A 14,553-nucleotide genomic window follows, 5' to 3' on the forward strand; every position below is an offset into this window, starting at 1 on the left:
ACCATCATTATATAATATTCTTTTGAAAGGCTAATACATGTATTTGCAAGTTGAGTCTATTAAATATTCTTTTGAAAGGCTAAATAACAACGTATATATAAGGTGGATGGATAGGCATATACGCATTGTTGATTTAATTTATAAAATTCAAAAGAGAATAATCAACATGATTCATGAATAATGTCTCCCATCATTTTGGTAATTCTCCATCCCTTTGGAATCCTTTAGATTTCAAGGAATCCTAACCCAATCCATTAGCACCCTTAATTTTAGTTGTATAGTTGTAGTTGTTTATATTCTAAAATATATTTAGAACTTATCTAATCATTTTATGAGCGTTTCTTTATTCAATTTTTACCTTATATTTATCTTTTCATATTGAAAATGAAAAAATTTACGTATTTAACGGATGTTTATCTTTTTATATTAAAAATGAGAGTTTTAAATATTTAGTTAAGAACTAATGTTTTGCTTTTTTCCTACGTAAAATCTCTATTTTTTTTAACAAGTTAAACAAACCTTTGACTGCTCTTTTTAGCCTTAGGGTCCGTTTGTTTTACCTACTGTTTGCTGTTGCTGTTTGATGTTTGCTGTTACGGTTTGCTGTTTGTTGTTCCTGCTTGCTGTTGCTAGTTGTTGTTTGCTGTTACGGTTTGCTGTTGGAAAAAGCTGTTTTTCCAAAAAGCAGAGATTTTCTGCTTTTGTAAAATGCTGCTTTTCAGATGTAAAAAGCAAACAGGAGGTTACTAACCAAACACCTAATGCTGTTTTTCAAGTGTAAAAGGCAAACAAGAATGTCACTAACCAAACATCTAAAACTCTCCATTTCAAACTGAAACGGCAAACAGGAGCACGAAAACGAGCACCCAAACGCCCCCTTAGCCAGTCTTCTTTGAAAAAGCTTTTTGAAACTCCTATCTTACGCCTTCCTTGCCCGGGCCTTTAGTATATGGATAGAACTTGATCCTATCCTTATTTCTGCATAATCTTATTCTTAGAACAAGGATAGACTTCATTCAATTTCAATTACTATAGAGATAAAATTTTATATTTATAAACAATTATAAGCGGATACAAATTCCAACTTGTTATAATCTTGTCATTAATCCATCTCTACAGCCAACTATTATAAGCGGAAACAAATTCTAACTTGTTTTAACAAGAGAGATTATTCTAAAAATGCAACTAGAGATTTTTCTAAGATTTAGGCTGTGTTACTTTTTATGGAAAATATTATTTCATATTATTTTTTTATCTTTTCATGCTTTTGTCACTAAAATATTAAGTTAAAGATTTATAATGTGAATTTATCCCAATTTTTTTTAATATTTTTTTTAAAAGAATGGATTCGAACCACAACCTCCCACCTCATATTTCAAAGGTGTATTAACTGAGTTATGATCATTTGGTCGCAATTTATACCAAATTTGAATGCATAGTGTCTTTTTTTTCAAGGATTTACATGAAACATTTCAAAACCTAAAAAATTTGATAAAACTCTTGTTAAAAAAAATTCAAAACAATTCTCATTAATATTGTATTGATTTTGATAAAAAAAAAAATCTTAAACGACGTATAAAAAAACCCGAATGAGTAACATACTAACAAAATTTTAAATACACACAAAAGTGAAATAGTGATTTATTCCAAAAATATTCAATCCCAACTTTTCTTTTAAGACCTCGCTGGGAAAGGTTTTGGAAGAAAAACCAGTGACCTTTTTCTTGCTTAATGAAAGAACAAACTACCATGGCCTGAATTGGATAGCCTCCTAATCAATTTGTTCCTTTAAGTAACATCAATTCAAAACAAAAGGCCCACAAAAAGTTTACCTTAACAGTCAATCAAAAACTAAGGGGAAAAACCTAAATTTACCATTAGGGAAGTGCACATGAATCTATTCTTAACGTTTTTGTAACTGTACATGAAGCAATTTCGGACTCAAAGTAACAAATAGTCAAAAATTGACTTGGCCACAACTTGAGCCTAAAATTACTACAAATTGAAAATGTTGAACAGTTTCTTACCTTAAGAATAAATCTGAACTTCCCAAAAATGTTAGGCAAATTTAGATTTTAAACCGAAAACTAGACATGAATAAACAGCAAAGAAATGATCTCAAGTATATGTTTCGATTAATAAAGCACCCACACAAATTATTGTGGTAATAATTCTTCATCACAATTCACAAGTGATACAAGTATTCAGTACAGTACTAACACAATATGACAAGAAATTCTCTGCTCATCAAAATCTTGTCAATGGTTATGAATCCCATATTCCTGTAATCTTGGGGATATCTATCCACAAAGTTGCTACAGCCTATAGAAACTTTAATCCTTCAAGTACTATACAGTTAACACTCACGTTACATCAACTATGAGATGCTCCAGAACCAAATAGCTGAAACAATTCACAGGGTTTAAAATCAAAATCAGAACATATCCTGTGCTCAGAACTGCCGCTTCGGGCCAAAAGTTTGAGGATCGTATCACAGGGAACACCAAAACAAGTAAACAGGAGTTGCGGGTGATTAACTGATGAGCACAGATCATAAGTTCTGCAGAACGTATGCATCTGATGTAACCAAAAATCCAACTACATTCCCTGTTTCTTTTCTCTAATACGGCTATGGGGTTGAGAGCTTACAAACAGCAAAAAGTATGCTCTTCTGCATCCGAGGAAGGTTCTTAGATAAAAGACTATTTAACCCCACTGGCCGCTACTATAACTGATTTTATGAATTACGTGAAACAAAAAACCGAAAATCGGGCAGCTTAACTTCTAAAGATCGGAGCCAACTGTCAGCAGCCTGCAATAGAGAGTCTGCTTGCTGCCTTTCGTGGGCTCCACCTGAAGTTAAAATTGAACCTCTCAACTTATATGAAGCGAGCCCAAAAACGGGTAGAACAATCTTGGAAGAAGCAGCCATGCCATTTAACTTTCTGCCACTCGGCACATCAAGGTGCACCTGATTCTTGCCTGCAGCAGTTATAAAAACTATTCCATAATCAGAACCGCAAAATGACCCACCCCATCACTAACTGAGACATGTGCACAGGGACACGAAGAGAAAGAGGAAAAACGTACTTCTAGCATGTGTGGATAAACCATGCAAGGTCAAAAATGATGCATCGAAATTTCGTAGTGTCTGACCCACAGGTATTCTGTATATTGGGTACCTGTTTCCATATTCCAGAACACAAGGAAATGCAAATGATAATCACTACCGGTAACAATTTCAATATTCAAATATCAATCTGATAGAGGGAGAAAGATTACCAAGCCACAGAAACCCAACTAGCCGGGGATAAATCACAGCTTCTATAGCGTTTAATATCTGGAAATTGAGACGCAAGAGTTGAAACCTGAAAATATGCCAGGGAGGCATGGGTGCACAAGTGACTGAGCCAGGAAAAAAATCGAGCAAACATAAACCTTAGTATGCTAATATTCATGAGCATTGACTTGCCTTGTCATATAAAGGTTTCCGATTGTGTGGTTGCTCCTGTTCAAAATATTCATAGACAAGAAGGCCAGGTGAATTTAAATTCTCTGGTTCTTCACTGGATGAACCATTAAAAGATTTGTCTCTCAAGCTAACTCTCTGCGTTCCCTGGAAATTTGAGTTCATGTGTTTACCCTGACCCATCACTCCACCTTTGGCTTGCTGTTCTGCTTCACACTCGCTGCTACCTCGACCAGCACTACTTGCATTCCTAAAAGACTCAGCCTCATTGTCATCAACATGCCTCCTAATATAATATAAATGTGAAATAGTCATAAAAAAAGAAAAAAAAAAAGAGTACAGATCATACGGAAATGTAAGGAATCACAACACACTTCTATAGGCAGCACATAGTAATCAATCATTGCCTGTTTTCAACATGATTGAAAGCATAGCCCCATTTCAACAGATTCATTATCCTGAAAATATACAAATAGCAGGGAACTTCCCCCAGCAAGTTCCAGCTGCATAAAGAAAAGAATAGAAAAAAAGAGTATAACACACACACTACAAAGATTTAGAAAAGGGTACGCATAACCCAAATATGGCCTCTACCATTTTTGTTACACATACTTAAGGATAAAGCAGGTTCTCTAAATTTCTAACCTTTATGAGATCAAACTGTGAAATAGAAACACTGGAGTTTGCAGGCATAACATTTAGCACTCAGCAAAACAATTTTGATTGCATAACCCTCATTTGGCTTCTACTATCTGCGCAGACATGCTTAGAAAAAGCTTGTCATCTAAGTTTCTGACATTGAGATCATACTGAAATATAAGGACTGGAGCTTGCAGGATAACCGAACTTGTCCCCAACCATGAGCCATCTTTCAGATACTTATCAAACACAGATGCACAACCCCACAAAATCTTTGGATTGGATAAGATTGCCCTAATCATTTTTTAATAATATCCACAGCACGGTCAATAGTTAGCAGTTGCTGTTGGTTCTGACAGGGCATTTCAATTCCCTAATACAATACTAAACTGGTTTGCATCGGTTGATTGGAGATACACAGATGGATGTGAACTCAATGTGGAGGAATATTACTTATGTGACAACCAAAAAGAATATTAGTATATTACCCTTTTGGCACAACAAAACAGCTTTTATAACCAATCTAATTCAACATATCAGACTTGATATAACTAGCTGTTTCTACTGAAGTGCTTTGCTACTAGGATTTCCAGAAATATAGTTATGGACATACCAAGTCAATGTCACTGTAGCTGTGTTCAGTGTACTAGTAGTTGGACACCTCTGCAAACTGATGGAATTAGCTAATTACAGTTGAAAAATGCCCTAATTCCAACCAAGTTTAATAGTGACCCATGTCTCATATCTCAATATGAAACACCAGTGAATCCTGAGGATATGCTCAGTTCTAAAGAATGGTTTAGCAATTAAGGACATATTTCTTCTACAACTAGACTATATCTCATATCATATGTACCTATAGTATGTGATGCACCACCCATCACCAATCCCAAGATGTCTAATGCCAACAAAGTGGTTCAGAAGTCCTAACTTGATGGCTCTTGCAAGTCTAAGAGATTCCTTCTAACGTAAAACAAAAGGTTAGGAGGAATTTTTTATTAAATACGGTACAAATAAGACCAAAGGAAAAATTATTGAAATATTTGTGTCATGAACGAGCTGTTGCTGTTTAGAGTCCTAATTAGTATTATGATTTAGAGTCCTAATTAGGAGTCATGCATTAATTATTTTCCATCTAGGATTTGTTTCAGTTGTAGTAGTTTCTGTCTATTTAGGATTCATTCATTAATTTGATTTCTGCAATAGTTAGTTACCATACAGGATAGGTCTTGATTTCCGCAATTAGTGGTTATTCTCTTTTCCTAATTAGTTGTTGTTTCCTATTCCTAATCAATTTATGCCTATGCAGCCCTAGCTAGCATTATTCCTATTTTGTAATTCTGTCTCTTCTATTTAAAGGGGAGATTATTAATAAAATAGCATCAGTTGAAAATCCAATTAAAACCTTAAGAGATCGCAGAGTTCTCTTAACAAGCTCCTAACAATTCTGAGATCGTGGGGTTCTCTCTTAACGAGCTCCTAACCATTTCAACAAGATAGGTAAAGGAAGGACGACTTTGAAGCATTCTTTCCTAGAGGATTTTAGGGTGCAAGATCCCAAAGCCGTGTTCATAACAATTTGACACCGTCATGATCCAGGAAAAATATAGTAAAGAGGAGCAGTCACTAAAGCAGCATCATGGTGATGCATTTAGAAAGCGGATAAAGAATATACACTTGCACAGCATTTTCATGAAATGTCATGACAATAGCTGAAAAGAATGCCAAACATTTTAATGGAATTCAAGAGGTGGTCATAATAAGTTGAAAGCTATACTTCAAGATAGAGACAAACATAGTGCACCACCACCAGCTAGCCACAAGTATGTTCTAGATTCATGTCAAAAAAGAAAAAAGAAAATGAGACTTGAAAATACATGGTTATGCAAAAGTAAGACATTCAATTCTGGACCTTGTTCTGTTAATCGCCCAAAATATCGATCAGCCTTCATATTCAGTTCGAATTTTATTTCAGGAACATGCTTCAGTTTAACCAAGTCTGCATTCTCATTAAGGCTGAAAGCCTGAAACCAATCACTTTCTGCTAAAACCAATGCATCTTTGCGCATATTTTCCTTCTATTCCAAAACCCAGGTGACATGATTTCAAGAATAGGTAGCTACATCCTTAATCCCATTTCCAATAAAAGGCCAAGGACACTCAACTCCAACTGTTTGTCCTTAAGGCTAAATCTCATCTTATTCTGAGAAGTGAGGCTTAAAATGCATAAAGAACCCACCAGGACTGCCCAAAAGGAATTTGCATCATTATTAATGGCATTGCATCCGTTGCATGATAGGTAAGGCTCCACTCAAATAATTACAGAAGTACTGTATCTCTTACTCTGCCAGCTAGGAGAATTAAAGTTTAAGCAAAAAAAAAAAAAAAAAAAAAAAATGTCACTGAAGCAGGCTGATATCCCTTAATTACTGGAATTTTTGTTGACAGGAAATGCAGAATGCTAAAACAGAAAATAAGAAACTTCCAGACTTGCACGGAACACGTGAGAGAGAACGACGGTGATAGGTCCCAAAATTGTCTGAAAGGCCACGATCACCACAGTGATGTTGAAGAAAAAACTAATAAGAATATATTCGTTGTGATTATAGGAAGGTTTTTTTTTAATGTTTCTAAATTTATTGTTTCTGCTCGTTTAGGCAGACAAATGTTAAATTCAATTAAAAAATAAATTGCAGCCCAAAAGGTTATTGAAGTCTGCTCCACTCAACCACGGAAAAAGCCGTTATCAAGGAAGCGGGACACGCCTAAAATGGCTTCTACAAGCCACGCAACCTTTTATTCCATTCATCTCGCGCTAGTTAATCAGACACACTCTTCACCGAGCGTCTTTTACTTGAATCAACTTGAAGCCAAGCAAGTCGCCAATCCTGACTTGCTAGACATTGGCGACTTCAAATGGTTCTTCTCTAGTGGTTGGCAGGTGTCTTCCAATTTTTTAAAATTGCAAATTGGTCCCTGCCCATAACCACTAGAGATGCTCTAAAGTAAGCGAAACAAAGAACATAGAGCAATGAGAACTTGAAAACAGCTAGGTAAAATAGGAAAAAGAAATGCAAAATATGCTCACCTCAACCTACTAGGGTCTACATACAACTGTATGCCTGACAAGGATGGAACATAATACTGTTTAACAGCATCACCCCCACTTAATAGGAGAGGCACTCCCACTCCATATACACTCCACTCTTTAAATGATTCCCATAGATCCCCGAGACAAAAGAATTGCTCAACATCCGATACTTGAGTTCTCTGATCGCATAGCAAAGCCTACAGAGACAAACTGAAAATTAACACCATAAAATAGTTCTCTGAAAGTGCCAAGCAAGTTTTATGAAATTCACAGATTAGAAATTATAACGAAATGTCATCTAAATCTGAATTGTTCAACATTATTATAAAATTCGAAGGAAAAAAAAAAAAAAACTAAACCTGGCCAAATTGATTTTGGAGTAGTTAATAAGATTTTTACACAAAACCAAAAGAATAGAAGACATCGAGAAAACTCCATAGTTTTTATTCGCCCCTCTAAGCATTGAACTGGAACATTCGAACCAATTTTACCATAGTTTCTCAAAAGCCTGATGAAAAAGCATGGCTCTTGGTTCTTGTTGAGATGATAAAAGAAGCAAATCTTGAATTCTTGGACAACTTAAACTAATTCTGCATAGAAAAACTACGGCAAAGCTCCTCTATTTTTCTAGTTGATTTCTAAAGCAAGAACTTTTAAAGCTCGATCCCCAATAACAAGAATGGACCCAGAATAAGTCAAAAGCCCCTTCAAAACTCACATTCTTGGCGAAAAGCTACATCAATCCCAATACAAGATAAGCTAAAGTGAAAAGACAGCAGAACAACGATTCATTGGCAACTACGAATTACCTCGTCTAAGTACTGAGCAGGGACAGTAGGAGAAACCGATTCCACAAGGCGATCTAAATTAGTCAAGCTAGAGTTCATATTAGGAGAAGCCAACGCCGAGTTGGACTTGTACAATGTCGAATGATCCGAGTCCGAACGAGTCTCCACTTCGGCGGAACCGATTCTGCTGTCGGTGCTCAAGGACATCTGAAGTTGTTTCTGCAGCAGGAGTTGCTGCTGCTGATGCCTCATAGGCGGCGCGTGATATAATCGGTTGCCGGAACGAGTCCGAGTTATGGCATTAGACATTATGAAGTAATCGATTTTGGAAGGTTTTACAGGGGTTTTAAGCGATGAAATTTGAATTAACAGTGAGAATGAAGTTAAGTACCTGTATTGTTATAAGAAGAAAAGATGCGAGTCTAAGAAAACAAGAAGACGTTATGTTGACCGTAAATGAGGGAGGATGGTGGCGGTGGTCGGTCTGTACTGGTAACGGCGACGACTATCCCTTTTTCCGCTCCGTTTTATCCTTCGGCGTGGGATTTTGAACAATTTGAATGTAAAACGGCAAAATTGACCTCCCCTCAAACTAAATGGCAAATAGTCATTTTCAAGGGTGCAACTCCACAAAACTGAAAAATCAAACCAAAACCGAAATATAAAACTAAAAAATCAAACCGAAACCAAATAAAAAATAAAGTTAATAGATTGATGTATAATTTTTAATTTTAAAAATAGTGGTTAATGGTTATAGTTACCGTTTCGGTATTCCAAAAATTTCAGTTAACTGAAACCGAAAATATATAAATATTTTTTTAAAATATATAAAAATATATTTATTTTAATTTTAATTTACATTTATATATAATATAAATAATTACATATTATCCGATTATACTAATTAATAATTAGTTACCTACTTAGTTACAAGTAATTATCTAAATATATCAGTTGTTGCTACTTACCGCCCCCAAATTACCTCTTACCGCCCCTATTGGGACAAGTTTGCCCTTTTAGAAAAAAACGCCAATTTTGGTCTAGTTGGGTGCCAGATCCGCCCAGCCCTTGGCTGGACGGATCTGGCACCCACCTAGACCAAAATTGGGCCTAGACACAATTCTAGACTTTTTAGCGATGGAAAATAGAAAATTCTCTAATTTATTGTGACGACAAATGCTAATCGTCACAAAAAATATGCATTATGTTCATGATTTTTTTGAGAAAAAAAAATGTAAATTTTATTGTTTCCGACTCATAATCATCCATTTTCGGGATTCGGATGGTCGCATATCAATTATTTTCATAATTTCAATTATTAGTGTTCGAGTTTGTGATTTTAGAGAAAGAATTTTTAGTTTTTTTATCAAAATTATGAGAAGGGCAAAAAAGTCCAAATGGGATGGTAACTAGGAATTTGGGAGCCGCATTGAGCAATTCACATATAATGATTATCTTTTTGAAAGTAAGATATAGACAGCACCCCATGTATTTTTGTTTTGTACACCAAAAAAATATAAAATCTTATTACAAATGAGAAAGAATTTTTCTTTTCTCATCACTCTTAGCTATGGAAAAACAGAATATTCATTGATTAAATAGAAATAATATTTAATTTATGTTAAAATTTGTTTATACGAATTAAAATATAAGTTGAATATTCAATATTATCATAATAAATAAAAATAAATATTGTTTATTTATACAATCCATCCACTGATTATTTTTTCATTTCTTTGTTTTGAATCTTATTTTTTACTTAGTTCATCCTTTCTAGTTTCTGTCGCGTCTTCTTTATCTCCTTCACTCTCCAGTCCATAGTCCATACAGTCACAATGCATGCACACCTCCCTCTTCATCATTAATCTATTCAACTCTTCGTTAACCCTCTGTCCCACTCATAATTAAAAAAAATTAGAATTCTTTTATTATTTTTATTTTTATTTACTAATGGTTAAAAACTGAAATAAAAGATTAACCGGTCGAAATAATTAGTTAACCGATTAGTGGTTAACCGAATCTAGTTGACTGGTGTATGGTTAGTGTTTTTAAAAAACTGATCAAATGGTTAACCAACCGAATTAACTTTAATGAACTGGTTAACCTACCACGTGCACCCTTATTCTTTTTCTTTTTTTTCTTTTTTTCGTATGGAGCAAATTATCATTTTCTGATTTATTGCAATTTCTAAGATATATTTGTGATCCCTAAATTATAACATGAATTTCGAGATGGACGCTAAAGGCATAGTTGATAGTTTCCTATCTAAGGTCGGTGATGTTTTGGAGTTGGGTAGTATGTTGGTTTCATGCCTAAGCTTATCTAAGTGGTGCATGGATTTCTTTCTTTCGTATATTTCATGTAATGTCGATATGGTAGCAGATAATCTAGTTAAGAATTTATTTTTCTTTTCTAGCCCGTCTTATTGGAACTCTTCTCCTGGGTTTGTTGGATCTATTGCTAAATATGATGTAAACTCTCATTTGTTTTGATAAATATATTTCTCCATTCCTTAAAAAAAAAAATAATAATGTGAATAACATTAACTTTATTTTCGTGATATTAAAGTCTTTAAACTTTACATTGTACTGATATTAAGATTCAAATCTTTTTTTTTTTTTTTGTTAAAAATCAATCTGCAGATAATATGTAGTTGGCCATATTTTATAAAGACATAGATTAAAAAGAGAGTGAATAATATAGTTAAATTTGTTCATATTATCATTTCGTTTAATTTTTTAAATGGATTTTTTTAATTACGACTTCAATATTAGTGTGATATAAATTTTACAAACTTTTATGTTATAAAATGATGTTTAAGAGTTATAATATTAGTAGTGATATAGTTCGAGGGCTATGAATACATTTTATGTTATTTTTTAGGCTTAATACGTCATGAGCCCTCTAAATTTGATAAAAAAACGGATTAACCTCATGAACTTAAAAGCGTCTCCTTAGCCTCTAAACTTGCTTAAAGTGACATGATTAACTCTCTAAATTCACGTGACAGAGCGAGAGGTGATTTGAACGAATTAAAGTGTATATCACGCGAAGTAAGTTCAATGAGCTGATAGATCATTTTAAGTAAGTACAGGAGACAAATGGGTTATCTAAATAAATTCGGGTGGTTAATAGATCACTTTACACTTTGTTTGGATTGGGTGTCATAATGTATGATAAGACAATGTAAATTAAGTCAAGTATGGTAATCCTCTATGAAATACCTTGTTGTGTTTGAAAACAATATAAGGTAAATGATGGTTTAATAATGTCAGCTGTATTTGGTTTGAGGGTAAGTGAAACATCCGAAAAATTAGGGCTTGAAATTAATTAGGAATAAGTGTAGCATCCTAAAAATAATAGTTATATAATTAATTTATGTTTGTATATTAAATTAGAATTTAATTAAAGTAGTTATTAGAAATAAATGTTATAAATAATATAAATAAATTGGGTAATAAATATAATAAGGAGTAATTGTAATTTTTTTTAAATGAGTAATTATAATATATATCGGTTACTTAATTATAACCTATATATATGTATGAGAGATAGATAAAAAAAATATGATTCTTTGTATTTATGTGTCGTCAATATTCTTTGCATCTCTGCTGTTTAGTTTTGATAAAGTCAATAAATAGTATTCTAAACAATTGTGAAAGGATAGACGATCAATGATTGAGACTTAGCATTTCAGTGAAGTTGTTTTGATTGCCAATAAGTGGTAGTTGACATATATCTCATTGCTTGTTTGTTATGTATGATATTTAAGTGATTAATTGTATAAATGACTCCACGAGTGATATTGATGTATATGCATTAATTGATTGTGTTAACAATCTTGAGAAGGATTGATGTTTGATATGTTTTGGATAAGAATCGTTAGCATGATTGAGTAATATGATAATTGTCATGTGTATAGTTGGTTGGAACTTTTTATTCTGAGTTTGTCGATTGTTGTGGAAGCAAAGGTCATACTAGAGAGGTAATAATAAAAAAGACATGCTTCAAATAGGTTATACCAAGTGGTTAGTTTGTGATTGAAGTGTTGTGTGTGAAGAGTTGTATATGAAATTGAGATGAGTATCTCAAGATGAGGGATACTCTGTACTGTTTATCATGATATGTGATATATATTTAGCACCTTAGAATGACGTGGTGCCCAAATACCTTAGAGTGGGGTAGTGCCCAGATACCTTAGAATGGGGCAGTATCCGGATACATTGGCATAGGGGCGGTATCTGAATACCTCGGCGTGAAGGATATTGTTACTAGATATAGACCCGCATAATGTGCGAAATTCATCATAAATTATTATTTTATTTATTATTTAGATTAAAACACATATATAGAAGAAAAAAATGGAAACTAAAAACTTATATTCGATTACTTTGAATTTTTAATTTAATTTCGCTATGCTTTTCATAATTGAATAAACCAATAAAGATCTTAATCCTTCTAAAATCACAATAATACTTCACTGTCACTTTTTTTTAATCTACTTTAAATTTGAATCATTAAAACAAATATCAAATCAATTTCAAATGTAATGCGAAGAAAATTAATAAATGATTAGAAATATTTTGAAACAAATTCAAATAATTTGCACTTAATTTGTATGTAAAATATTAGATTGAAAAGAATTATGGTGGTGTTAATTATATGAGATTTTGTTATAAACATAATATTAAATTGCTTTGTATGTTATGCTAGATTTTGTTGAGAATTTTTATTTCGCAAACTTTTTAATAACGGTAGTTGCATAAATTTTAAAAACAGAGAATCATAATACTCAATCTTGGTGGTTGCTAATTCTATATATAAAAGTGCTGCTTAATGTTACAATAAATTTATATACTTTAAATTTTAGAAATTTATGAAATCTGTAATATTGATAATCTAATATTGCCGCAGAAGCTCTTGAGGATGATGCACAAACCAAGAAACTTCATTATCAGATTCCTCTCAGAAAATTTAAATAATCTTTATAGAGAAAATTTAGAATACTCTTTGTAGAGTCCATTTCTATATAAACATATACAAATTGAACTCTCAAAACCTCTCAACTATGATTATTTAATATTTTTTTCTTTTCATTAAGTTTTCTAAATTTAAAGTGTGGAACAAAAGTAACACATGTCATGATATTAGAGCACTTAAGAATGTAAAAGGCTGATGTGTCAATTTCACGAAATTCTGAATTTTTTAATTTTATTTATTTTTAATCTTTCTTTTATTCAGCGGCAATAGATGCGAAGTTTAAAATCAAATTCCTCCATATCCCTGATTTTTTGGCAATTTTACAGCTCCCAAATCTCATCCTTTTATATTTCAAATTCCTCCATTTTTCACGTGATAAATCCCTATCTATCTCAAATTATAAACTGTTACGCCTCTCTCACACCCACATCAAATCATCAAAATTTGATTAGCTGAAAGAATACATCGCACTTTCATCTCACCCTCCTCTTTAGCTGGTATTTTATTTTCTATTTTTCTCATTTTCCCCATCAATATTTACTTTGAATCGTTTCCATAATCTGTGTTCATTTTTTCTTTTAATCAAGGTTATTGTCTTTCATTAGATGAATAAGGCTGCATATATACTTATAGCTGCTCTTTAACTAGTAATCATCTCAATTTCTTTCTCTGTGTTTTTCTTTTTCCTTTTTCAAATGGCTAAAATGATTTGATATGCGATGCTATTTTGTAATATAATCAATTGGAAATACGTAGATTACGTTTTTGGTAGAACTTAATTGATGGTATTTTAAGAATAGATGTTTGATTTGCAAATAGTGTACTTTCGATTTTTTGCAGTCAAGATACCATAATTTGAAGCATATCAACCTTGAATTTGCACAAGATATTGAAGACATTCATCTAGAGCAATGTGAGTAAAGCATCATATCCTTTTCAAAAGTTATATGAGTGTTGGCTCTAGCAGTTCTTTGCAGCATTCAAGTGTTTGCTAGAGCAATATATATATGCCTTCCCTCTTTGCTTCATCAGGTTCATGACAAATAAAAGCCTTGAAGCTTGAGTTTTTTTGTTCTATAACAACAAAAACATCTGTTTCGTCTACCTTGAAAGAGTTTCAGGTGTATATCTCTTTCGCTATTGTTTGTTTGATAGTTAATTGGGTTGGTGTCTATTTTTTGGAAGTTTGACTCTATTTCTCTTCATTCTTTAGAAAGTTAGTGGCATATTAAAAAAAATTACAGTAGAATTTATTTGTTGTGTATGCATTTATGTGTGTAATTATTATCGAGTCAATGGGGAAACGCTAAGAAAGAAAAATTGCTATAATAGGAGAGTTGATCCCTTTTTCAACTAAGAAAGCATCACTACAAGAAATTCATCATTTCATGACGTACAATATTTGTCACTAAAAGATGCTTTTTCTTCATAATAAAGAATAGATGACGAAATTTTATCGTCAGAATGATTGTCACAGTATGAGCGTGGTATTTTGTATATATGACAATTTCTAGTTTTGTCACCAAACATTTAGTTTTATATGACGGAAAAATGAAAATGTCATAATATTTGTGAGTTTTTATGAC

General features: G+C 32.9%; 1 protein-coding gene across 2 annotated transcripts; it reads right to left on the reverse strand.

Moving 5' to 3' along the window:
• Positions 1-2,113: 2,113 nt before the first annotated feature.
• LOC136217706 (uncharacterized) lies at positions 2,114-8,566 on the reverse strand. 2 transcript variants are annotated; one of them, XM_066004348.1, is made up of 6 exons: positions 8,009-8,566; positions 7,197-7,396; positions 3,473-3,755; positions 3,283-3,368; positions 3,091-3,182; positions 2,114-3,000 (listed from the first exon to the last, which is right to left on the reverse strand). In XM_066004348.1, exons 1-6 carry the CDS (start codon positions 8,294-8,296, stop codon positions 2,738-2,740), a joined length of 1,212 nt encoding a protein of 403 aa, XP_065860420.1. In that variant the 5' UTR covers positions 8,297-8,566; the 3' UTR covers positions 2,114-2,737. The 2 variants fall into 2 exon arrangements, with proteins under 2 accessions (XP_065860420.1, XP_065860422.1); XM_066004350.1 differs by having other exon boundaries at positions 2,114-2,982; positions 8,009-8,564.
• Positions 8,567-14,553: the final 5,987 nt, after the last annotated feature.

Source organism: Euphorbia lathyris, chromosome 2 (genome assembly GCF_963576675.1).
Source record: "Euphorbia lathyris chromosome 2, ddEupLath1.1, whole genome shotgun sequence".
In the NCBI taxonomy this organism is placed as follows: domain Eukaryota; kingdom Viridiplantae; phylum Streptophyta; class Magnoliopsida; order Malpighiales; family Euphorbiaceae; genus Euphorbia; species Euphorbia lathyris.